The sequence below is a fragment of the Primulina huaijiensis genome, chromosome 12 (genome assembly GCF_012295235.1).
Source record: "Primulina huaijiensis isolate GDHJ02 chromosome 12, ASM1229523v2, whole genome shotgun sequence".
NCBI classification, from domain to species: domain Eukaryota; kingdom Viridiplantae; phylum Streptophyta; class Magnoliopsida; order Lamiales; family Gesneriaceae; genus Primulina; species Primulina huaijiensis.
The window spans coordinates 2683279-2709383 of NC_133317.1; the positions used below are offsets into that span (position 1 = coordinate 2683279).

General features: G+C 36.3%; 4 protein-coding genes and 1 pseudogene across 7 annotated transcripts; 3 read left to right on the forward strand and 2 right to left on the reverse strand.

The window, feature by feature from the left end:
• Positions 1-2748: 2748 nt before the first annotated feature.
• Positions 2749-8692, forward strand: LOC140989491 (phosphoinositide phospholipase C 6-like). Of its 4 annotated transcripts, none has more exons than XM_073458688.1 (13): positions 2749-3360; positions 3622-3818; positions 4330-4465; positions 4576-4827; positions 4991-5266; positions 5410-5694; positions 5851-6135; positions 6263-6511; positions 6977-7197; positions 7342-7459; positions 7803-7955; positions 8029-8115; positions 8285-8692. In XM_073458688.1, exons 1-13 carry the CDS (start codon positions 3037-3039, stop codon positions 8576-8578), a joined length of 2877 nt encoding a protein of 958 aa, XP_073314789.1. In that variant the 5' UTR covers positions 2749-3036; the 3' UTR covers positions 8579-8692. The 4 variants fall into 4 exon arrangements, with proteins under 4 accessions (XP_073314789.1, XP_073314790.1, XP_073314791.1 ...); XM_073458689.1 differs by having other exon boundaries at positions 6269-6511; XM_073458690.1 differs by lacking the exon at positions 4991-5266.
• Positions 8693-10012: 1320 nt separating this feature from the next.
• LOC140989302 (putative serine/threonine-protein kinase-like protein CCR3) lies at positions 10013-12568 on the reverse strand (annotated as a pseudogene).
• A 3913-nt stretch (positions 12569-16481) lies between these two features.
• LOC140989935 (zinc finger CCCH domain-containing protein 29-like) lies at positions 16482-19645 on the forward strand. The gene is made up of 2 exons (XM_073459479.1): positions 16482-16668; positions 17389-19645. Exon 2 carries the CDS (start codon positions 17426-17428, stop codon positions 19364-19366), a length of 1941 nt encoding a protein of 646 aa, XP_073315580.1. The 5' UTR covers positions 16482-16668; positions 17389-17425; the 3' UTR covers positions 19367-19645.
• Positions 19646-20831: 1186 nt separating this feature from the next.
• On the forward strand, positions 20832-22369 carry LOC140990092 (uncharacterized). The gene is made up of 4 exons (XM_073459670.1): positions 20832-20853; positions 21245-21677; positions 21792-21829; positions 22079-22369. Exons 1-4 carry the CDS (start codon positions 20832-20834, stop codon positions 22243-22245), a joined length of 660 nt encoding a protein of 219 aa, XP_073315771.1. The 3' UTR covers positions 22246-22369.
• Positions 22370-24249: 1880 nt separating this feature from the next.
• Positions 24250-25768, reverse strand: LOC140990441 (protein RESPONSE TO ABA AND SALT 1-like). The gene is made up of 2 exons (XM_073460125.1): positions 24969-25768; positions 24250-24647 (listed from the first exon to the last, which is right to left on the reverse strand). The coding sequence occupies exons 1-2, from the start codon at positions 25416-25418 to the stop codon at positions 24378-24380; spliced, it is 720 nt and encodes a 239-aa protein (XP_073316226.1). The 5' UTR covers positions 25419-25768; the 3' UTR covers positions 24250-24377.
• Between the last annotated feature and the right edge of the window lie 337 nt (positions 25769-26105).

Genomic DNA, 26105 nt, shown 5'->3' on the forward strand with positions numbered 1-26105 from the left:
GATACTAGTGTTGCGATGATTGGCACCAGCTGTTTAGTTTTTCACTTGGTTGAATGCATGCGATTTTTACAATAATTCAGCCGTCCTTTTTCTGGAAATGATTACATAGTCAGAGGACAGTCTCTTTAAAGGACTCATTATTTTAAAAGCTGCTGTGGTATTTTATTTGTGAATTGTACTCTATCCCGTATTTTGGCCTGACGACTATCTGATGGTGATCATGATTGAATCCTAGTTTTCTTCCGTTGAATGTTGAGCTTTAGTGAACTACGCCATGTCATAACATAAGCTCCTCATCGAACCACACCATTCAGGCGAGTATTACTTGGGGAATGTGAGTTGCTCCACCAGAACACTTGCTAATTTGGTCATTTGTGCGTTAAGAGTTGTCCTCAGCCCTCATGGTAGATGATCTCATTATGTTGATGCTTGGAGCTCACATGATGCGATATCATAGACTTGAACTCAAGGGGGAATTTAAGTCCCAACTCACATGACTGCGCATTCTTTTCACCTTTTTACTGTGACATGGAAATGTTTAAATGGAAGTTAAGACAACTTTGCTTGCAGCGACCACTTGCCAATTGAGCTACTGCTGCTATTTTGATAATCTTCTTGGCCAGGAAGGTGGTCGGAAATGTTGAAAATATGAATTCCTGGAATTAAAATGTAAGTTATTTCTATTTGTTCAGAAGAAATTTTGTGCAATGGGAGCCTAAACTATTAGGTACTAAACTATGAGATTGGTAGCTTTGGCTACCCCTGAAACCAAACTCTTTTGTTTTAACCGACAGGTCCTGATTTGATACACACAACTAAACGGTTATAGTTTTGTTCAAACTGTGTTTTGGGCGCCGAATTTGAAGAAATATTAAGAGGTATCCTGGATGGTGACCTTTTTTGATATAGATAGAAACAGAGATGGAAAGGTGCCTTGGTAAAGAACTAGGGTTGCTTCCCTACCTTTGCAGTAGGATATTTTTAGGGAAATTGTTTATGAAAGAAGGGATTTGAGTTGTAGCTCTACCACAGCAAATGATCCTCTTAGATAACGAAGTGATCGGACTCTGTTTGCAATCTGAGAGAGTGAAACGGAGATACAAATTCATTTTCCAGAATCATGGATATGATTCATAAAAAAAGCTTCGTCTTAGAAAATGGCCCCAAAAACTGAAAGTGGACAATATGTGCGCCTTTGTACCGCTGTTATTTTAGTGCTTGGATAGCTGTGGTCTAGTGGAGAAAACATCCTTGCTTGCCCATGAAAAGCTAGCTCTGTGTAAAGAAAAGAAACCTTAGTATGGGTAGGATGGACACCAGGACGACGAAAACAAAAAATTGGAAGGCAAAAAACCCAGTCAGTTATCCCGGTGACAACCAATTTAACTGGGTTCCATAGTTATCTGGGCGACCTGTCCTTCCGGACCTGTAACCGAGTACCGACCTGATCAAATCTTTTACCAGGCTGGCTTTGAGTTATTGTCACACTGCCATATTTATCGCAATCTCCATGATAATAGAAATAAAAATCAATCCTTTATTATACGGTACGACAGGGATGTTAACGGATAGCAATGAAAACATGAATGGCTTTTGAGAACGTTTTCAAGTATAGTAAAGTCAAGATTGGTACATACTGGAAATTAAAACATGCATGGATTTTGATATTAGTGTGGTAAGTTCATGTTGCAGTCATCATTGCTTGGGGAGTAGAAATAGAATCCCCTCAATATGATAAATATATGGCTTACACTGATAATAATCGCTGGAACTGGAATCTCTCGAGGTGACAGACGGAAAACTATCTATACCGATGTTAATTACTTTCACCACAAAAGGAAAATATGGAAGATAGTATTTGGAAGTTAGTTATTGTTCTACTTATAACATAGAACTAGGAGGAAGATTGTATAATACAAACTAAAATATCTGAGCTTGAAATTAACAGCCTTCGAAGAAGGTTGGGTTTGATTCAAGTTTGCAAAAAGTTCAAGTACTATATGATATACAAAGCAAATCCAACTCCATAAAACCTGATGATTATTAAGTTCTTGCATGACTTATAATAGTTATCTAGATAAATTCAATTACTCAATAATAAATATATTGTTTTAAAAAATTGTTCTTTTAATTGGATAACATAAAATTGAGTGCAGTAGAAGGGATGAATATTAAGTTGATAAACCTATCAAGTGCATTCAGGTTAAAAAAATTCACTTTTTAAAAAACTTTTAAATTAATTCTAATTTATAGTTCGAGATTGTTTGGCTAATTTTTAAAAAAATTTAAGGTTTTATTATATATTTGGATAAAACAAGATAATAAAACTTGAAGATGCTAATAAATTTGATATATAAGATTTTTTTTATTGATATTAAGATTTTGCATTTATACAAATATTTTAAATTTTACCTTTAAATAAACATACCGCTTTTACAAACTAAAAAAAAAAACTTTAGAAACTGATGTTGAAAAAATTAATTTTAAATTCCTATATAAATGAATTATATTATACAAAAATTGTTTTTTAGGAAATAATATAGTTAACATGTATTTGATATATATATATATATATATATATAATTTATATATATATCTACAGATGACATCAACTTTTATTAATATTATAATTTTGTCTATGAATAATAATAAAAAATATCGTAAAAACGTGGGTGTGCATAGGTAATTGGAATAAAGCTAAAGTAATAGATTCACACCGCGTCAGCAACAAAAATATGAAACTCAACAACGAATTCCAGCTTCAAAAACTCCTTGAACGTAGCTTTCTTCCTCCCCCAGAAATCCTCTCTTCAATTCCCAATTTCTCTCCCCCCTTCCTTCAATTTTCATGCTGCATGTAGATGTTTTCAATCATCATCTTCCCCATTTTTCATCCGCACAGCTGATGGATCCGTCCAACCGACGCCATTAACGATGCTTCGAACGACCAGCTTTTCAAACCACCACGATCGGATCACTTAATGACCCGCGGACATTGATTTTCGCGTATATACATCCGGATTTTTAGGAATCGTAATGGGTAGCTACAATTATTACAAAATGTTTGGGTGTTTCAATCGGAAGTTCAAGATCAGCGAGGCCGAGCCGCCGCCGGACGTGAGGGAGGCATTTGGCCGGTACTCAGATGGCGGGGCCTACATGAAGGCGGATCAGCTTTTGAAGTTTTTGGTTGAGTATCAGCAGGAGGTGGACTGCACGGCTGCTGATGCGGAGGCGATCATGCAGGGAGTGTTCCGTCACCGCCACCATTCGGCTAAGCGCCCGCGCCCAGGCCTTACCCTTGATGACTTCTTCCATTTTCTATTCCAAGATGATCTTAACAATCCAATTCTCTATCAGGTTAATCTTCTTTCATTTCTATTATTTTTTCGAATGTATACAAGTGTATGTCGGGTGTGTATCAACTCTGAATGGAACTGTAAACACATTCTTTATTGGTAAGGTCGTGACAATTCTAGTAAAACTCCATTCAAACAAGAGAGGTTCAAAGTAATAGATGTTAAGATGTGATTCCTTGACAAACGTCGATTTAATGAGAACACAACAGACATTTGAAGTGGAATTATCTCACAATTACCTTGGCATTTTGTACAATTCCAGGTACACCAAGATATGACTGCACCATTGCAACATTATTTCATATATACAGGTCACAATTCCTACTTAACTGGAAACCAATTAAGCAGTGACTGTAGTGAAATCCCAATCATTAAATCTCTGGAAAATGGTGTGAGGGGAATAGAACTCGACTTATGGCCTAATTCTGCAAAAGATAAAATTCATGTTCTTCATGGAAGGTATGGTAAGATCCTATATTCTTGTAATTCTGGTATTTCCATTTCCATTGTCATTCAGCGGAAAGAGGCACAACCCCATGAACATTATTATTGAAGCAAAATTTGATTAGCCGAATCTAGTCATGCATACTTCTGTAAGCATCTTTGTTGGCAATACTTTTACTGTGAAATTCTTAACTACTATGGGTGTGCAAACAGGTGATGCACCTGAAACTCTGTTAGAGGTTGGTTGTACACCTGGCATAGGCAAGAGGTTTCTGGCACGAATACTTGAAAATGGTTTTTCATTATTCAAATGTCTCATCTTCGAACCTTGATCGATTTTCGCCAAAAAAAATTTTGAACAAGCTTAAGTTCGGCTCAAGCTCCAATTTTTCTGACTCAAATTTAATCACTATTCCAGCCATTTGGTTTCTTGTACCCTCAGTGTGGAGACTTACCGCATCTGATCATTGTTATTTTTTTGTTGTTTCTTATTATCAAATAATTTCAACTTTGAATTGATACGCAGAACTCTAACAACTCCCATACCACTCATGAAATGCTTGAAGTCCATTAAAGAGCATGCTTTTGTTAAATCCCCATACCCGGTAATAATCACTTTAGAGGACCATCTAACACCGGAACTTCAAGCTAAAGTTGCAGAGGTAACATTTCTTCGATGTTGATGATCTGTTATTTAGAGTTTTTCCAGTAACCAAAATGTGAACTTTGTGGTAGTGTTCTGATTGTGATAAGAATTAAATTTCGTTCTTAGATGGTTATACAAATTTTTGGAGACTTGCTCTATTACCCCGAGTCAGGATGCTTGGATGAATTTCTATCTCCTGAAGAATTGAAGCATAAAATTATACTTTCAACCAAACCACCCAAAGAGTACCTAGAATCAAAGATTACCAAGGATCAAGATACCTTGTCGCCAAGGGAAAAAGATTCATCTGACGATGACTTGTCAACGAGGGGGAGGGGGATGTCAGAACCTACAGCTGAACCTGAAGCCGATGTCAAGGTAACATGAAGGCTCCTTTTATTGCACTTGATAACATGTTATCTGTATGATCGAACTATAATTAATGTTGGTGTATCCTGTAATGAATAAAGAATGAAAATAAGGTATGTCTATCATTTTCAACACCTGGTGCTAATGTGCTTGTACTTGTTTTGACCATTAGAATGATAGCGGTCGAGATAATGAAGATATCAATTTTATTGAGAAAAAATCCGGCAATATTACTGCACCGGAATTTAAGCGCCTAACAGCTATTGACACCGAGAAAGTGAAACTTGGTCTGATGCCTGCAATACGTAATGGTAGCGATCATGGTAACGAATCAGGTAGTATCATGGATCTTGACATTCCATCACCGATTGAAAAAGATATCTCCAAAGATGAATTATCGTTTAGGGAGATGTTAGATCCTTCAGCTAAACTTGAAGCTGAAGTCGAGGTAAATGGGCTTCTTCTATGCCATGAAAGTCACTAGGAACATTTATAACTTTGACATATGGGACCTACTAGGAAAGGAAATAAATCTTTTCTACATTTATTATACTATTTAGGTGCTAATGTGCTTACGCTTTCTGAAATCAGGGTGATAGTTATCAAGATGATATCGATCACATTCAACAAAAATCAAGCAATATGTCCACGCCAGAATTCAAGCGCCTGACTGCTATTAATTCTGGGAATCTGCAAGAAGACTTGTGGCACACACCAAGGACCGATTGCGATATTGTTAATCCCAAAGAATACCTGGGAAGAAAAGATACCATGGAACAAGATATTTCATCACCAAGGGGAAAAGATTTCTTAGAAGATGAAGTGTCGTTCAGGGAGATGTTGGATCCTACGTCTGTACTTTTAACCAATAACAAGGTAAACTAAAGGCTTCTTATATATTGCCCTTGATTAAAGCCAACAGGAGCATTTATACCACCGACACTTGGGACTTATAAATATAAAGTCATCACTATATCATTCTACTTTTTAGGTGCTCATGTACTTGTAAATTGTAATTTTCTGAAATATCAGTGTGATAGTAATCAAGATGGCATAGATCCAATTCAACAGAAACCGGTCAATATGGCTGCACCAGAATTTAAACGCCTAACTGCTTTTAATACTGAAAAGGCGAAAGATGACCTGAGGTATATGCTGAGAAATGATTTTAGTTTTGATGATCCGGAAGAATATCTAGAAACAAAGGATGCCAAGGATCAACATATTTTATCACCAATGGAAAAGGATTCATACGAAGATGAATTATCATTGAGAGAGACGTCAGATCCGTCATCTGAACTTGAAGCCGATGTCAAGGTAAAACGAGCGTTTATTCTATGCTGCACCTTGTTCAAGTTCTTGTTCTGTTGTTAAATAAACAAAGTAAATGCAAAATTTTCATTTATTTAGTTGCTAATATACTCATACTTTCCTGAAATATCAGAGTGAGAATGAGAGTGATCGAGACAACATGGATTCCATGCAACATAAGTCAGGCAATATGGGTGTGCCAGAATTTAGACGTTTGACTGCTATTCATACTGGGAAGTCGAAGAAAGGATTGCGGCATGCACTGAGCAATGATAGTTATCTAGTTAATCCGAAGAATACCAAGTACCATCAAGATATTTCATTTGAAGTTGAATTATCGTTGAGTACGTTTCCTGCAGCCGAGCCCGAAGCTGATGATAAGGTAAAAACAATCAACTATTTCTCTGAAAAGATTAGCATGTTCCTTTACCCGGTTCATTTAAAAACCAATCAGGATAGAGATCGTCCAAATACCCTAATGGAAATTTTGTATCTAGGAATGAAAATAACATGAGAGAAAATGTGGCAACATATAAAGATTTAGTTTTAGAAATCTTCAGCGTGCAATAGTTCTTAAATATGTAAAATCTGAAATAGAAAAAATAGAAAAAGTCTGGATATCTTTTAAATACCTAATCAATTTTCAGGGTACCCGGAATTAAACTCTTGATAATGTAACTGGCGTGGATAGTAAACATGAATCAGGTTGAGCTTAACTTGGCCAGGTTTTACAGTCTTGGCAGAGAAAATAGGTTATAGAATATTGGCTTTCACCCTGTTGTCATAAAATATATATATAATATTCTACTATTTAGTTGATCGTATGCAATCTGTTATGAAAAATCAGAGCGACAGTGATCAAGAAGACGAAGATATTGGTTTTGCTCGACAAAAATCAGGCAATATATCGGCACCAGAATATAAACGGTTGATCGCTATTCATGCCGGGAAGGTGAAAAAGGGTTTGAGGCATGCACTTAGAAATGTCAGTGGTAAAGTTAATCGACTTAGTTTGAGTGAACAAACACTTGAAAGGGCTGCAGGATCTTATCCAATGGATGTTGTCAGGTACACTTTTTAGCTATTTTGTAACTTGTAAAAGTTGTTGTCTACTTGTCTATCAAATTAATTTATTTTACAGTGTCAGTTAACCGCTCCGGTGGACTATTTTCATGACTGTCCCATTTTTTCTTTATTTTTTACCTTTTTCAGGTTCTCCCAAAAAAATATTTTGAGGGTGTTTCCAAAGGGAACTCGAGTAACATCATCAAATTTTGACCCAACTATTGGATGGATGCATGGAGCTCAGATGATTGCTTTTAATATGCAGGTTAGTTCTCTATTAGTATAGAAAAATCAAAACCATATTCATATGATCAAGAATTAAGGAAAACACGGCTTTGGTACATAAAATCGCCTTGAGCGTGATAATTTTTGTTCAGTTGGTTGCCGTGGAATGATGATATACAACAGAACATAACATTAACAATGAAATGTTTTCACGACCTTTACAAGTCACCTGAAAATGTATTTTCTGAACAAAGAAGTGTAGGTTGATCTATTTTAACATAAGTACTCCATAATAGTTAGTTCATGTTGTCAAATTGTTTCTATCATACCGTAGTAGCACTAGCATTTAATGTTGGATTTATTTTGTATCTTTGACCCAAAAGGGATATGGAAAATCTCTATGGACAATGCACGGAATGTTTAGATCTAATGGAGGTTGTGGATATGTGAAGAAACCCGATATACTCATGAAGAGAGGCCCAAATGATGTCGTCTTTGATCCCAAAATACCGTTGCCTGTGAAGAAAACATTAAAGGTAAGTAAATTTTTTACACGATAACTTTAGTTCCTCAAACAAAACAATTCCATATGGTCATTGTATTTGATAGGTAAAAGTGTACATGGGTGATGGATGGCGTTTGGATTTCAGCCACACACACTTCGATTCATTTTCTCCACCGGACTTCTACACAAAGGTTCCTAGTATAATTCTAGCCTTATATGGCATTTTATCTCATATCTTACTAGTATAAACCGTTTTTCTTTCCCAAGTATTGCGAGAATTTTTTTAAAAAGCTGCCTAAAGTTGAGAAAAATGGTGGTAAAATTTCTTGATTGTTTCCCGTTACTATATGGTGATCTCAGGTTCAAATCATTGGAGTGCCAGCTGATGCAGCAAAACGAAAAACACGGATAATTGAGGACGATTGGGGGCCATATTGGGATGAAGAGTTTTCATTCCCTTTAAGTGTTCCAGAGCTTGCATTGTTGAGAATCGAAGTACGGGAACATGACATGTCAGATAAGGATGACTTTGGCGGGCAGACATGTTTGCCTATCCCGGAATTGAAACCGGGAATACGGGCTGTTCCACTGCATGACAAAAAAGGTCAGAAACTTAAGTCTGTGAGGCTTCTTATGAGGTTTCAGTTTCAATGAGATTTTCCATCTTCTTTTACCCCATTTTTCAATGTGGATATGTTTATATCTTTTCCTACTTGGGATTCAACTGTGAAAAAGCTCACAAGTTCAATATTCAATTACAAAATTTTGCCTTGCGTTCAAAATTTAACTGCATGAGCATCAACTCAAGTGAAAAACGTTCAAAAAATAATGGAATTCATGACATCTGATGGAGCTGTCATAAGTTAAATGACGATATTTCCTTACTGCTATAAAGGGATGGCATGAAATAATCCAGAGAATATTTACGCAAAAATTAAGGGCGAATAATGTTCAATAATTGCTAAGAGAAGAAGAAAAGGTGATAAACCAAATCAAACTCCAAATTCAAAGCCTATCAGTTACAAATGGAGATCCGGATTCTCCTCCATAAATTGTTATTTTATAATTAAATTCTGAGTAACGTTAAAATATCTGTTTTCGCAAGAGATCAAGAATTATGAATCTATGGTACAAGGCAAATTTCTTATATTTATTAATATTAATGTTTGGGCAATAAACTTTGCAGCGGAAGAAATTCAACTTTCTCGCGAATATAACCGACATATATATGGTTTCCGTTTCCATTCTAATAAACTTGTCGGAGGCAACCTTTATTTCATTATCTAAAAGTGACAATTTTGGAGGGTGGAATCTCTAACCTTTTATTGTTTAAAAAAAAAAACAATTTCTATAATTTATTGCTATCGATATCTGTGCAATAAAATTAGTACTGCAACAAAAGATTATCCCAAAAATTTGGTTGGGGAGAAATTCAAATTCTCGACAATTAACCGACTCATATTAATTTTAATTGAAAAAAATCCGTGTGTATANATATTTTTGTTCTTCATAGTTAGTTTTTTGTTTCTTCATATAATTTCCCACCTACTAATGAGAAAAATCAAACTTGTGGAAATTTGAACCATGGCCCAGTGATCTGCTGTCCTCCTTCGATGGACTTCGTGGACTGAGAGTCAATTGTTACAACGTCTAGAATTGGGCCAAAACTTGGTGTTGGAGTATCAAATTTATGAGTTTCATATTAATAAAACACCATCATTTGCAACTTCTAAGTCAAGGGATTATTCTTTGATTTTTTTCACAAGTTTGACATTATTTCAATGTAACATATATGTTCAGAATAAATTCAAAACTTCTAAATCAAGCTATTCTTCTTCGTTCTGGTATTATTTCAATAATTTAAGCTTGGAATAAATTCAAAATTTTTTTGCTTTCAACTCAAATTCTATATTTCGAATTTGAGTCGAATAATATTTGATTTGGCTCGATTTACTTGTTCAACAGTAATACAAATATGATACATTTCAAGATATTTCTTTATTTTAATGGAGCAAATGTATTTCCTTGCCTCAAGTTTCATGTTGAACATTGTTCCTAGAAAATCATCATACTGTACACAGCTTGAACAGACCACAAATGTGTCAAGTTGAAAAAATCATGAAATTAATGGAAAATAATACTAAAAGAAAAAAGAATAAGATTCTACAATTAGTTGGGTCTAATTTCAATCGGAAGCAATGGAGATCTGACCACTAGAAATGCTGCCGTGGCTATCATCACACAGAGCCAATGCTCGATCCAAGTTAACAACAATGTCAGTCATGGTAGGCCTATCTTTTCCTTCCAAATGCACACAATGCATAGCCGTGTAAGCCACCAGCTCCACAGCCTCGGACTCGTTAATCTCTGGTGGACCAACTCTTGAATCCAAAATCTTGGCCAATTCTCCGGCAATAATCACCGGCACTGCATAATCCACCACGCTGATCGGTGAACCTTCTTCATTCTTGAATATAGCCCTCTTACCAGTCAAAAGTTCCAACAACACGACCCCGAGACCATAAACATCACTCTTCGTTGTCAATACATTCAACCCATAATATTCGGGATCGATGTATCCGACTGTGCCGGCAGCCTTTATTGGCTTACAATCACGGTCATTTTCCGGCCCCATCAAAGATAATCCGAAATCAGACACTCTTGCTGTCCAATTTGAGTCAAGTAATATGTTTGAAGACTTGATGTCTCGATGAATAATGGGTGGCACTGCATAGTTGTGGAGGTACTCAATTCCGCGAGAGGCATCTAGTGCAATTTTGATCCTCATTTTCCAAGAATTCACGATGCTACTACTCTTTTCAATGTTATTCTTGCCATGCAAATGATAGTGAAGCGCCCCATTCTTCATAAACTCATAAACCAACAGCCTTTCATCCCTTTCATCACAATAACCAACCAACCTAACCAAATGCTTGTGGTGTAGCCTTGATAAGAATGCTATTTCCGACTCAAATGCGCTCTCTTTTTCTTGAAATTTCTTTGTTTTTGGCCCTGTTTCACTTCTTTTTATAGCAACTTCATGGCCATCATGCAATTTCCCTTTGTAAACAACCCCAAAACTACCTTCACCAATCTTGTTTTCCGACGAAAAGTAATTAGTAGCAGTGGCAAGATCAGAAAATAAGAACTCCTCCCCCCTATCCGTGTGTTTTGAAGGTCCACTCCTCTGGCGCCTCATAAAGATCGAGGACTGGCGCCTAAGAGTGGATGATCTAGAAGGTGGACTACTACTAGATTGTTGAGCGCCATTAGCTACACCAATTGTCGGCTGCACAGAATTATGAATCTTCTTCTTGCCGAAACAGACTCCAATCCACAAACAATAAATCACGGTGCAAATGCCCCCAAGCCCCCCCACTGATCCAACAATAACGAGAATCAGTAAACCCGTTGCAATCCCTCTAGAACGGAAAGATCTAATAACAATCACTGGTGGTTCTGGTGATGGAACGGGCGGAATCAAAACAGGAATATCACAAGGCCTGCAAATATTACCATTTCCGGAACAAAGTGTTTGAGACTCAGGATATACATTACATGGACAAGAAGTATCCACACATGGCCCTGGAAGAGTCTTTAGCAAAGGCAGTTCAACCCCCGAAGAATGAAACTGATTAGGCCAACCAGCACCCCAACAAATCACTGAAAAATTGCTAGTTGTTAATCCACATGTAAAATTCAACCCTGCAACTATAAATTCAAATGAGACCCCATCAGTAATATTACTTGAATATTCACTATTTCCACCCCAACAAATAACTGTTCTATTCAATCTTCTGATTGCACAACTGTGATTTGCGCCCAAAGCCAGGCCTCTGTATTGGTATGCCGAATTCGAGGGCACATTCAATTGACCACTATCATTATTCCCTTTACAGATAACGAATCCTGAATCATTTATTCCACAAGCATGTCTTCCACCAACCTGAATGTTCACCATTGAGGAATTTGCAAATTGCGATTGTATTGAAGAAGAAATATAATTACTTCCCCAGCAAAGAACCCGATTGTTACTCTTCAAAACTCCACAAGAAAATCCAAGCCCAGATGAAATTACATCAAATTGTAAATTCCCAGACGAGGAAACGACATTTCCCCGCCAGCAAACTGCGTTTGCTGTTTCAGTAACATTTGTTAACGCGCAAATTTGAGTGTCACCAATGGCGAGAGAAGTCAATAAAGCCGTGGTGCTGCCGTAAATTCTCTTGGGACTGAAGGTGGCGTTCCAGCATAGAAACTAAAACCGCCGGAGCGAACGCCACAAAGAGTGTCCCTGCCACCAGCGACGGCGTCGAATGAGGTGATGGGTAGGATCGGCGGAAGAAGCTGGCCATCCCGCCAGCATTGGACTCTCTGGATTGGCTGCGACGCCACTATGCTGCAGATAGTTGTGGCGGAGCCGTAGACCACAGCAAGTGTGGAGCCAGAGCCGCCGAGTGCATGAGCTGATCGCAGCGGTGGGGACACGACTGCGATAAGGATAATTACGGTAGCGGCGGCGGTGACGGCTGTCGTCATGGAAGGGGCGTTGTAGTCTGAGGGTGCGGTAGCCCCCTCATTTGTGGGGAGAGAGAGGGAAATGAGAGACTCTGTGTGATGTGTAGATAAGCGGATAGTGTGTGCAGTCACATCTCTCTGCCAAACGTCACCTTTCGGCACGTTAAACAACATTTTATTTCAGTTTTGTTAATAATAATAATAATTATTATTATTATTATTATAATATAAAGAAAAGAAATGATTTAAAACCAAGTTATTATTCTTCAATTATATAACCATGCATGTGAGTTTATATATAAAAAAATACTTGCAATATGTTTTCGACAGATTAAATATTTGTCTTCATATGAATAATAAATTATTTTTTATCCTCTAAGTTTGTTAATTAACGTTTCTGATTTTCTACATTGTCAAATTTTAATTTTAGTCTGTTAATAGTATTTTTTCCGTCTTTTAATCTTTTTTAAATGTGCCATAGATGTGTCCTGACGTGTGTATTGTCACATCAATACTCTTAACAGGAAATTAAAAACTAAAATTATTAAAATCAAATGATACATGAGCTAAACTAAAATTTAACAACATAAATGATGAAAATAAATTTTAAAAAAAAAACATAAAAGGCTAGAAATACTAATTTCCCTTACTTTTAAATAACTCGAGTCTCGAGACAATGAAACTCGAGATCGACTCGTGCGATCGGATATGATCGAGCTAGGATTTAACTTTGAATTAATTCCATGATTTTTTTTCTAATAATTCAATTGATTGACAACTAACAGAATTTCAATAACGAAATATTTTTAAAAGACCATAATCTATGCCTAATATAGCGGTTTACCCAAGTGTAAGCAGAAATTAGAGTATTTATTAGTAATTAATTTGGAAATATAGTTGGCACAATTTTTGCCGCAATGCCGTTGGGGGCCTCTCTCTCCTTCAAAAACAAAAAGAGTAACAATAAATATAGAGAGGTAGGCGAGCCCTTTGCCATGAATATCGAAGAAGGTCGCCATTGTTGACTATCATGAATTAAGCTTATTTTTATTATTATTTCGCCAAATTTAATTAATATATATGAGATTTAATCAATCAATATTTAAAAAAAATTAAAGATAAGCTAGGCAGTAACCTTTTTGATATTACGACAAAAAATATTGTTTTATTATTAATTAATATAAAAAGAAGTTAAAAAGTATTTTACTTTAAAGGCGCTTTCATTATAAAATAATTATAATTAAATTTAAAAAAGAAAAAGACAAAAAAGGAGGCATCATTTGATACATTGGTCGAACACATGGAACCATTCCAAGGTTTATTTTTTGTTGTTTAAGTAGCCAACGGAAATTAAAGGTTTCATTTACTAAATAATAATAATAAATAAATAAATAAAGTTTTCATAAAGAAGAGCTTGGCCAATTCAATTGAAGTAGCCGCATTATTATTTACTTTGACAATTTTGATTATTTCTCACCAAGTTTTTTTATGGATTCGAATATTTTGCTTGAACATGTTGTACATGACTTACTCGTTGCAGTTTATTTGATCTGTGCAACCCAAGAAATCCATTACTTATTCTCATCATTCAACAAATGTTATATCGCATATGTTGGCTAGACATGTAGTGACGACCAAACATAGTTTTGTTTGGGAGGATGTTTTCCGATACAAAATCATGATTTACATTTTCAGTTTTAGAGAAATTTGATGTAAAAGTAGTTCAAATGTATACTCCTAACGTCTCTTTTTTTTTTACCAGATTTGAAATATATGACATTGAAAAATAATATATTTATACTATATTTTCAATTATTTATACATTTTTTTTTTCAAATCGGATAGTACATATGAACCCAAAGAGTGCATAAAAATTTTCATGTGGATGAGTAAGTGTATAATAATTTTCTTTTGGTTTGGATATTTAAAAGCAATTTATCTTATATATTTTTATATAAAATATTTCCTGTGGAAAGTCGGTCCATTTTTGCATTTTGTCCTTGAGAAATGGACCCCTTTACTTTAGAGAACTGATTTGTAGTGACAAATATTCCAGCCTTCCTAGAATAGAGAATATTGTGACTATCTACATTTAATTTCTTTTTTGATCGAGACGCCATTCTTCCAATTGTCGGGCCCATGTTCAGATTTTCCCTTAAAATTAGCATTTGAGTGGTGAAGTGATGAGCCAGTTGGGCCTCATTTCTTGAAACATTGAATCTGTTGGGCTTTGCTTCTCACAATTGTTTAGGTCCAACACGAGTGTCCATTCTTATTACGGCAATTCTTCTGGCTTACTTGCCCCAATCCCCATATTTGATTATTATTATTAAACATTGAAGTCCGTGTCAATGATTTATAGCATTATTTCACCAATTGTCAAGCCTTCGATTGTGCTAACCAATATTTTACGGGATGAATCCGTCGACAACGTTCGGTTTATTTGACTAACATGATTATTTGTATACTAATATGGTAGTTCAAAAATTTGCTTAGTGTGTAACAAAGTGTAACAATTGTCGATTCTATGTTCATTAAAAAAATGAAATTGTCCTTGAATCTCCAATTATCATTTTAAAACAATTTTTTTCTTTAAGTAAATTAAAATCTCATATTCCCAATTTCAAAACTCCAATTTAATTTCCTCAAGTTTTCACATTAAATAATATATACCTTCATGATTTTTCACATGAGTTAAAACACGACATCGGAATAATCAATCGGAGGGTGTCTTTAAAGATAGTGAGTATGTCCGACTTGGCGTTTAATAAGTCAAAATTTTGACTTCTGATGGTGTAACTTTGTCATTTAATTTTGGGACAAATAAATATCGTTATCCTAATAAATTTTATGACTATATTGGTTAAATAATACTGAAAAGATCAATGACAATCAACTCATTGAACATGACCACAACTCCTCAAATAATATTTGTCATAAATCAAGTCGGGCAAGAAATATGTTTCATAAAATTTTTCAGTGAGAAAATCTTCTAAGATTTTTTGTGTTTTATACATTCCACGACTTATTTAATCGATTTTTAGACAATAAGGTAAGCCTCACTCATTGAAGCCATTTGGACAAAGCTTCTGCATAATTTGTTGAGTTTTTTTATTTTGCCATTTTATTTGAGTATGCCAAAAATTGATTTAGACGACATTGAAATCGGTCGGACGATTAAAGACTTAGAGTTAAAATGTCAAAGACTAGCTTCTATTATTATTATTATTATTATTATTATTATTGGGTAGAAAAGAGACTGTATAGTTATTTAAATTGAATAAGTCTAGATAACGTTTTCGGTAGTCAATTAATGGAGCAATCGCTCATTTCTACACAAGCTTAGTCAACTCGCATATTTAAGAATAAAATTTAGTCCATCTATTCTAACCTAAATTTGGGAAGTATGTCTCTTGTAAAACGGTCTCACGAATTTTTATCTGTGATACGGGTCAACCATATCGATATTGACAATAAAAAGTAATACTCTTTCATAGATTACCCAAATAAGATATCTGTCTCACAAAATACGACCTGTGAGACTGTCTCACACAAGTTTTTGTCAAATTTGAGATGAATCGAATGTATATTTTAGATATTCTACATTTAGAACCATATTCTCAGGATGATTAGATTATTAGTAAATAAACGATAAAAAAATATTAATAAGAAAATTTAATATATTACGATAATAATATTATGTTTGATATGATTTTTGTAAATGTTATAAATTAATAATCTTTCCACTCTATGACCAGATTACCCTCTATATGAGTTATACTTGCAAAGTAGAGGAGGAAATAGATTGTTGGTTTGCTAGGGAAAAAAAATAGCCACGTTTAAACGAGGACTATTAATACTTAGGTTGTGGATGGGTTTATTTACCGAACTTGAAACACAACTATAATCACAAAATGTGGGACAGTGCGGTTTTGTTAAAAAAGATACTAAACATAAGATAAAACCCAAAAAAAGAAGAAGAAGAAAGAAAGAAAAGTAAAAAGAAATAAAGAGAGGATCATCAAGAAGAAAAGTCAGTCACACTTTCCTTCTCCCTTCCTCATTACACTCGTGCCTTTGGTACTCAATTGAACAATATATATACACCTATTATACTTGGCCTTTCCCAAAAATATGCTAACAAACAAATCATTTTAAATTATTTCAGTTTATTTAATTCTTTGCGAGTTCAAAGAGTTAGCAAAGCACTCATCTTTTCATTGCAGGTATGCTTGTTTTCTTTTTTTGATGGCTTGTGACTTAATCACTAATGTTTTCGTTTGGGAAATATTTATGGGAATTTAGATGTTTTTTGTGTCAAATATTTGATTTTTAAGTTATATTTTTTTAAATTAAAGGCTAATTTTAGAGGGTTTTATTCACTTCTGTTTGTAGCCCTTTAGGTGGTGTTGTCTTCGAGCGGTTCTATGCTTTTGATGGGTTTTCTGTTTGGATTATTTACATCTCAAAGATTCATTTTTTTTAAAGATGTGGGTCGTGATTTCTGAGGGATGAGCCTTTTTCTACTATATCTTGAACTAAACACAAGTTTTTTGTATGTTCTATTCACTTCTTTTGGCCATATCTGGTGGTATTTGAGGTGGTTTTCCAGAATAACGACCCGTCTCGATGTTTCAGATGTCAAAAGAGCTTTTCTAGCGTGGGGATTTTTAAATTGTTTTGATTTATGATTTAGGTTCTTGTTTTAATGTTGTTTCTAAATTTTGTTAAAATCGTAACTTTTGATGACACCCTGTCTATGGTTGAATGATTCCTCGATTTCTGAGGACAAGAAATTTTCTTAGTAGATCCCGGCAAAGACAACTGTACTATTGGTAGAATAGATAAAATTAATAAGTTATTCTGAATAGTTTATTAAAGTTTTACATGTATGTAATGATGTGTGGAGATTATCATTGACTCATGCGTTGGGGTATTATGTGCAGTGGTTCAAAAAACAAGCTTTGCCCTTTTGATCTGAAAATGGAGCCCAAGTTTCAAGAGAATAACAGACGGATTGGTCGTAAAAATTGCTCAAAGTTGCTCGAACTAGCTGCTACAGATGATTTGGCTAGTTTTATTCACGAGGTAGAAGAGTTGGGTTGTGATATCGATGAAGTTAGCTTTTGGTATGGTAGAAGCTTTGGTTCAAAGAAGATGGGTTCCGAGGAGAGAACACCGGTTATGATTGCTTCTTTGTATGGAAGCATAGAGGTTTTGAGGTATATTATTGGGTCTGGAAAAGTTGATGTCAATAGAGCATGTGGACTTGATGGCGCTACGGCCCTTCACTGTGCCGCTGCTGGGGGTTCATGGACATCAGTCGAGGTTGTTGAGATTTTGATAGACGCCTCAGGCGATATTAATGCTGTGGATATCGAAGGGAAGAAGCCATGTGATTTGATTGCGCCTTGTGTTAAGTCTTCAAGCAATTCGAAAAGGAAGATTTTGGAGATGATGTTGAAAGGATTCAGAGTTGAGGCTAGCGACGATGAGTCGCAGGAAGGGAGCAAAATGCCTTTAGGGTGGAAAGAAAGTGTTCAAAAGAAGGAGTATCCAATCGATGTGCCATTACCAGATATAAGCAACGGGATTTATGGGAGTGATGAGTTTAGGATGTATAGTTTCAAGGTAAAACCATGCTCAAGGGCGTATTCTCATGACTGGACGGAGTGTCCTTTTGTCCACCCGGGTGAGAATGCCAGGCGGCGTGATCTGAGAAAGTTTAACTACACTTGTGTCCCATGCCCTGAGTTCAAGAAAGGAAGCTGCATGAAGGGCGACTCGTGTGAATATGCTCATGGAGTTTTTGAATCTTGGCTACATCCTGCTCAATATAAGACTCGCCTTTGCAAGGAAGAGATAGCTTGCGCGAGGAAAGTGTGCTTCTTTGCCCACAAACCTGAAGAATTGCGTCCCGTGTATCCTTCTACTGGTTCAGCAATACCTTCTCCCAAGTCTGGTTCTGTTAATCCAATGGATGTGACAAACTTGAGCTCATTGTCGCCTTCTGTGACTTGCTCATCTCCAATGGGTGGAAGCACGTGGCTGAACAAGATGAATCTTGTAACACCTCCTGCTCTGCAGCTCCCCGGAAGCCGGCTCAAGACAACTTTCAGTGCACGAGACGTTGACTTGGAAATGGAATTTCTAGGATTGGAGCAAATCCGTACGCAGAAGCAGCAGCGGCAGCAGTATGTCGAGGAGATGGCTAGCTTGTCGTCTCCGTATCCAAGGATTGGTCATCTAAAGGCTTCTAATCTCGACGACGTTTTTGGATCACACGACTCTAAGTTATTATCTCAGCTGCAGGCTCTCTCACCTAATATCAACAACACCAGCGGAGGCTGCCAACTGCTGCATTCGCCTACGAGTCACCAACTTCGCCAAAACGCGAGGCAACTCCGAGCCAGCTACCCTTCGAACTTCTCATCGTCACCAGCAAGAAAGCCCTCTTCTTTTGGGTTCGACTCTTCTGCTGCAGTGGCTGCAGCAATGATGAATTCACGATCAGCTGCCTTCGCGAAACGCAGTCAAAGCTTTATTGACCGCACTGGAACCAGCTATCAACCCAGCCTTTCGGGTTCTGACAATTTCGTAGGCCTAACTTCACCAAAACGTCTGGATTGGGGCTCGCCAAATGGGAAGTTCGACTGGGGATTCAATGTCGACGGGGCGAACAAACTTAGAAAGTCTGCCTCCTTTGGTTTCCACAGCAACAATGCGGATCCATTGGCAGCTCTGACTCCATCTTATGTAGATCAACCAGACGTTTCTTGGGTCGGATCATTGGTAAAAGATGTTCCTTCTGGTACTGTCGGGCTAGACAGTTCAGCTCAGCACAACGGCGGATTTCATGATGCCACACCTTATTTGATAGATCAAATGTACATAGAGCAGGAGCAGGTGCAGGTGGTGGCTTGATCAGATTATCGTCACAACTTAGTTGAGATTATTCTTTAACATTTTATCGATACGTTATATTTTTTTTAGCAGCACTTTCAAACAAAATGGCTGGTAGCATATATGTTGCTTCATGAGCTGAAAGATAGGGATTTTTTTAATTTTTTTTTTAAATTTAGCATCCTTCCTTTGTGGGAGTTGACAGCGTGCGTGAGATCCTTCATTCAAAGGAGACTGAGGAAATAAATCTCAAGAACATGTTGTAATAAGCTTAATAAACTGAAATTATTGTTATTTTCATATTATTGGGAATTTGGGTTTGTTTATTCTTTATCTCCTTGGTGGCCTCTTGATCGGTAAAGATATATTATATTATTCGTTTTGGGAGTTGGCCACTTGGGAATCTCGGAAAATATGTATTGTATTTGTGCTACTCGTTTTCTATATAAAAAACGTGTTATTCAATATCTAATATACTAGTTAGTTAGTTATAGGGAATGGACACCTAAGATTTGTGGTTTTTGAATTGAAAGAAACCTAATAAAATCATTACGAGTAGGTCTCTTCTGATACGTTTTCACGAATCTTTATCTGTGACACGGGTCAATCCTACGAGTAGGTCTCTTCTGAGACGTTTTCACGAATCTTTATCTGTGAGACGGGTCAATCCTACTGATATTAACAATAAAAAGTAATACTTTTAGCATAAAAAGTAATACTTTTTCATAGATGACCCAAATAAGAGATCCGCCTCACAAAATACGACCCGTGAGACCGTCTCACACAAGTTTTTGCCAACCATTACACCCGTGTGTGGTGCTAGATATTTTTAGAACGCAATCCAAAGTGTTAGATTCAAATGCATATTTAATGGTTGCTTTCCAAAAGGAAAAAAAAAGGTTTATTTTGATATAGTAATGGTAACTTACATTTATACGACTCTTTTATACTTTTGTTGCCTTGTATTATCGTTAACAATTCTCGAGTAAACATTGTCAAGACTACAAACCCCTTGTTCCGCTTTTCTTCGTCTGGTTTTCTTGATTATTATGGTTTTGTTCTTGTATCATGTGATACTAAAGTTAAAATCAAAGGACGAAGAAACCCATAAAAGGATAGATAGGTCTTAGCCGTGTGTATTTTGGAATGGAGAGAGTCAGAAAATGCATGATTGTGCAATACATCATCAATCAACATATTATTGAGAAGTTCACATTTCAAAGCCCACTTTTTAGATTATGTTTGACATCATATTCAGATTTCTCTCTTTATCATGTTTGGACGAATAAAATTCAATTGAATTTCAGAATCATCGCATATCAGGTTATTGTAAATCTTAAATATATTTAAGATGAATATAATATGAAATTCATATCTTAAAACGACAAATCCTTTCTCAAATCAATTTTTTCATCAATCTAACTGTAACCCAAATGAATTTCAAACCCACCCTCTATCAAGTTAAACATTTTCAGTAATAAGTGTGATGGATTCAAAATATAACCGAGGTTACTTTTATTTCAAATACTTTCTCAAAACAAATCTTTATACCCAAATGGGACATAAGGTTTTCTATTCATATATAATTTTCTAAAATCCTGTTACGGAGGTCGACTGGACCTTACGAAGGACAGATTAAATTTCAAAATTGGGCTGTGTTGTGGCCCAAAGGAGTTGGTTGGAATTTTAACGTCTTTCCATCACTAAAAGTATATCTGGCCCAAATTCTACAACTGGTGTTTATTTATTTTGTTTTTTTTTTTTTACGGTTATTCATTATTTTTAATACCACAAAACCAATGTATTTGTGTATATATATATATATCGACAAAGCAAATTCATAGAAGGCGCTTACATGCACAAATCATCATGGCATCCTCCGCTGAGGAATCCCACAAGGCCACAACCACCGCCATCAATCCAATCCATACGCTATCACCGCGGCGCCGCCGCCAACCCCATCCACCCACACCAACCTCGCCTCATCCATCTCTACCTTCGAAGCTCTTTCCTCTCTCCTCCACCGCCTTCCACCAACCCTCTCCCTCTCCCTACCTCCCGGCCGCCGCTCCTCCACCAACGCTCCTCTACTATCTCTCTCCGATCCTATCGATACTCTCCACACAGACCTCCTATCAGCGTCCACAGAACTCGGCTTCTTCCACCTCAAACACCGAACCATCTATCCCGACGCCGGCTCCCTTTTCAAACTCCCGCACCAGCAAAAACAACTCTTATTCCCGAACAACTGGCCTCTCGGCTACGACGAGGATGATGATGATCATGACGAATCATTCTGCCTCGACTTCCCATGTCTTAGAAAGAAAATAGTGTAAAAAATATGACACATATTAAAAGAGGTGTGGCGTGTAGGAATTGGCGACGGCCAAAAAGGTTATCAATTTTGACGAACAGCACATACAACCTCAAATTTTTGAAAATTGAGCCGTGCACGCACCTCTTCTTTTTACATTAATGCTCCCGGTTTTTTTCGTTGATGGTATGAGAAACCTCTATAAATAGAGATGATTGAGGCACACACCTCATAAGAAAATTATACAACATCTATCGAGAAGACGAAGTGCTTAGAAAGCTTCAACCGAGAGGAAATTTGGAGAAATCAAAAATTTTCAATGGCAGAAGATAACACTCGATTTATTTCCACATATAGTTTTATCATGTTTATTTACGTGCATAAACATGATTTTTAGAAAAAAAAATTCTAACAAATAGATGGTTTTGGTTTGGGTTTGGATTTGGATTTGGATTATTTGCTTGAATTCACACGTGAAATGGAGACTCTAGGCTTAAGGTTGATCCGAGAGTTGGCTTCTGTAATCGGGTTTGAGAATGAGGAGCTGTGCTCTCTGTTGTGGATATCTGACAATGGGGGCGAGTAGACCCGTAAGTAATCGGGTTGCATTATGTACCGAGGTTTCAGAAGTGTTCTTTGTGTTCGGATTCGGGTTGGATCAATGTGTCGGGCCCCGAGGATGCTCTGCTGATCACACTTGGAGACATTGCTCAGGTGATATTTTATTTTTACCCTCTCTCTTTGGTTACTCAATTTAATTTGGTGGTAGGGGTGTCAATCAGGTGGGTTGGGTCGGGTTTCGGGTCAACCCGCGAAATTTTTTTTTTCAACCCGAACTCGAAGCAACCCGAAAACCCCCAACCCGAACACGAACCCGTATAACCCGACTCAACCCGTCTAACCCGCGTAACCCGAATTTTATTTATTTTTTTTAAATTTTTTTAAAAAATTTAATGAAAAAAATTCAAAAAAATAAAAAATAATAATAATATTTTAATTTAACACATAATAACAAAATTTCCGATTTAAATTTGAAAGTTTAATCGTAGAAAATTAAAAGTATATTTACTAAATCAAATAAAAAATTATTAAAAAAATAAAAATATGCAAAATAAATATTAAATTATGAAAATTTATCATATAAATATACAATAAATTTTGTTCAAACATACAATATATAAAAATATAGGTAATATTTTCAAAAAAAAAAAGTTTGCGGGTCAACCCGCGACCCAACCCGAAACCCGTCTAACATGGCACTAATCCGAATCCACCCAACCCGAACCCGAAAAACCCCAACCCGAACATGATTTTTTTCGTGTTTGGTCGTGTCGGGTTGACGGGTCGTGTCGCATTTTGACACCCCTATTTGGTGGGTGGGAAAAATAGTTTTTTTTCCTTAAAAAATAATCATTTTTTAGAGGATAATTGAATTTTCACTTACTTGCAAAATTCAGGATACTTCTTTCACATCTGAAGTGAAATCATAAATATTTAAATGGCAAAAACTTGTGTGAGACGGTCTCACGGGTCGTATTTTGTGAGACAGATATCTTATTTAGGTCATTCATGAAAAAATATTATTTTTTATGTTAAGATTATTACTTTTTATTGTGAATATCGGTAGGGTTGACCAGTTTCACAGATAAAAATTCGTGAGATCGTTTCAAAAAAAAACCTATTCATATTAAATTTTCAAACGCCATTTCAGGAAAACAATTATGTAATTAATATGACAAGTTTGTTCTATCTGATCTAGTTGTGTGGTGAAAGGAAATCGGGATTTTGAAATCATGATATTTTCGTGATACACGAAATTAGGATTGGATTTGCATCTGATCACAAGTACTGATTGACAAGATGGAAATGGAAACGGAAAGGATCAACTTATATATATCTGGATTTTCTAAATACACGAAAACTCTTGTTAAACGGTTTAATGAGTTAATTTTGTAAAATAAATCTTCTATTAGATCAACCATTAAAAAATATTAATTTTCAAGTCAAAAATATTATTTTTTATTGTAAACATCAGTAAAATTGATTCATTTCACGAATAAAAATTGATAAAACCGTTTCACACAATACTTACTCAACTAATCTCATGTTATCAAATTAATAATGGTTTGTAACATGACAGGTCTGGAGCAACGGGAGATTGAAGAAATTTAAGAGGAAGACCGATGCCATGTTCGGATGACCATTCTCGTTGCGTGACATTGTCTCTCCTGGTTACCCTCCCCGTCGGAAGCATGGTCTTCCCTCTAACAGCTCCCAAAGTAGCCATCAACACCGCCATTGAAGATCGACGAAGAAATGACGAAGAAGATTACGCTTGGAGAGCTTATCACGAACTTCTCCTTAAATATCCACTCCTCAGATATAGAATCTAATCGAGTGCCGTTGATAATATCGGTTTGTGCCTTGTTGTGTTTGATGCTGGATGTCTTATTTTTTAGTACATTTTTTGCTTCATATTTATCTTTCTTGGTTATTAAACATGCATGAGCACGGTAAAAAAAGATCGAAAATTGTTAAAGATGTATTATTATTATCCATAAGAGGATTTTCAAATCAAGAGTACGTACTTTAAAATTTTCTTAGGGACCAAAAAAGGGAAATTTAAAAATTTTTCTTTCAAGTGCGTGCTCGCCCTCTAGTCTATGTTTTGATCAAACCATAGAGTTTCACTCCAATTATAACAAGCAAGTGCACTAGCTAAACCAAATGGTTTGGGGCATCTCTTTGCATCCCCCAGCTACGAATCCTGAGCTGTAGATTGATAGCCGCCGCCAAGAACCGTATCGTTTGAGCCGGTTTAAGCGTCTCCACAAGCTTTACGATAGTTTTTTTCCTCAAGAAATTGGCACATTGTAGAAGATCCTCCATGGAAGCTGCTAAATGTTCGATAGCCGAGTCTGCGTTAGCCTCTTCCCCGTTGCGTGGCCTTCCGGTAGTCCTAGCCAATTCTACCAATGATGGAGACACCTATATATGTTTACAAGCATGTTCATTTTGTCAACATAGATAAGTTTGTCTCACACATAACTTCAGTTACGCCATGAAGAATCGTCGCGATCCTTCTGTGCGGTTCAGATACTCTATTGTGGATCTCTACAAGATTCAATAGTGATTAATGCATTTGGTCATTAAAATTGCATTAAGGTAGATAAGGGGTCGAAAATTTAATCAATCCCTTATACTTTGGGGGAGATTCTTAATTAAAAGTTAAAAATTTAATCAATATGTATGCAGTGGCAATCCAATCCAATCCAATCCGGAGTTAATAATGTGGTAGAATATATATACCAGTCCTGCTTGAACTGTAGCAAGTTCTTCCGTGAGTTCTTTCTCCTCCTCTTTAACTCGTGTCATCAATGCATTTATCATCTCAGATTGATTTCCTGTCAAATCCAACACATTGTTGGACACAATCCGGATAGCCAATCCCGGCCTAAATCCACCTAACCACAGATAGGTTCTCTCGAAGGAGCTAAACCAAGTCGGTGTGAACACCAGGAAAACATTCTCCCGCGCAACTCTTTCCTTGGCTTCATAATATTGATTCAAATGAGCCATGACTTCTTGGATGAGTCCATTACACCGAATATCGTTTTCTTCATCATTTCCGCATTCGATTATTTGTACAAGTTGTTGGAGATAACGTTCTTGATTGATCAACCAATGCTGGAAAAACAGCTCGAATGATTGAGCATCTAAGCTGTTTGATGATTCAAGAGAACGTGTTGGGAGAGACATGTCCGGAGGTTAAGGATATGGGTTTCGACAAAACTTGAGAAGGGGTGCTCGTTTCGTTGGATCCGCATCCTGGTTTTATACACAGAGAAGAATGTTTTCTTGGTGATGAAGGACGACTTTCTGGGATCATGAAACGGTGGATATGTTTTGAAGGTTACAGGTCGGTTGCAAAAGAGGTCATGAAACCTCGGAGATGTCGTGGTTGTGTTAAAGATTATGAGCTGCGACGGAGGAGAAAGGGGGAAGAACTGAGCTAGAACGTTCTAACTTCTAAGGGACAGCACTGTGAAATGACAGGGAAGGACGAACTTATGCGGCGGCCGCCCTAACTTTGAAGCAATCCAATCCACTCGTGCAAATTTTTATTATTTTATAAACCAACCTTCATTCTTGATAAAATGTCAAAACGGGTCAACCAGCACCCACCCGTCAATTTGACGGGTTGCAAAATTTTAGAAACTAGTTAACGAAGAAGATAACCGAAAATTATTTACTTTGCCTTTTAAAGAAGAAATTTAAATAAATTGGACCAAAAACCTGGCTTTTTTTTTTTTTTTTTTGGCATAACGGGTTGATCAATCCGATTATACCCGACCTAGAATTTTAACTCTAAAATCTTTTAATATTTTAAATTGATCTACACATACTAATATAAATTTATCCAAAATTATATAAAATTTACATATA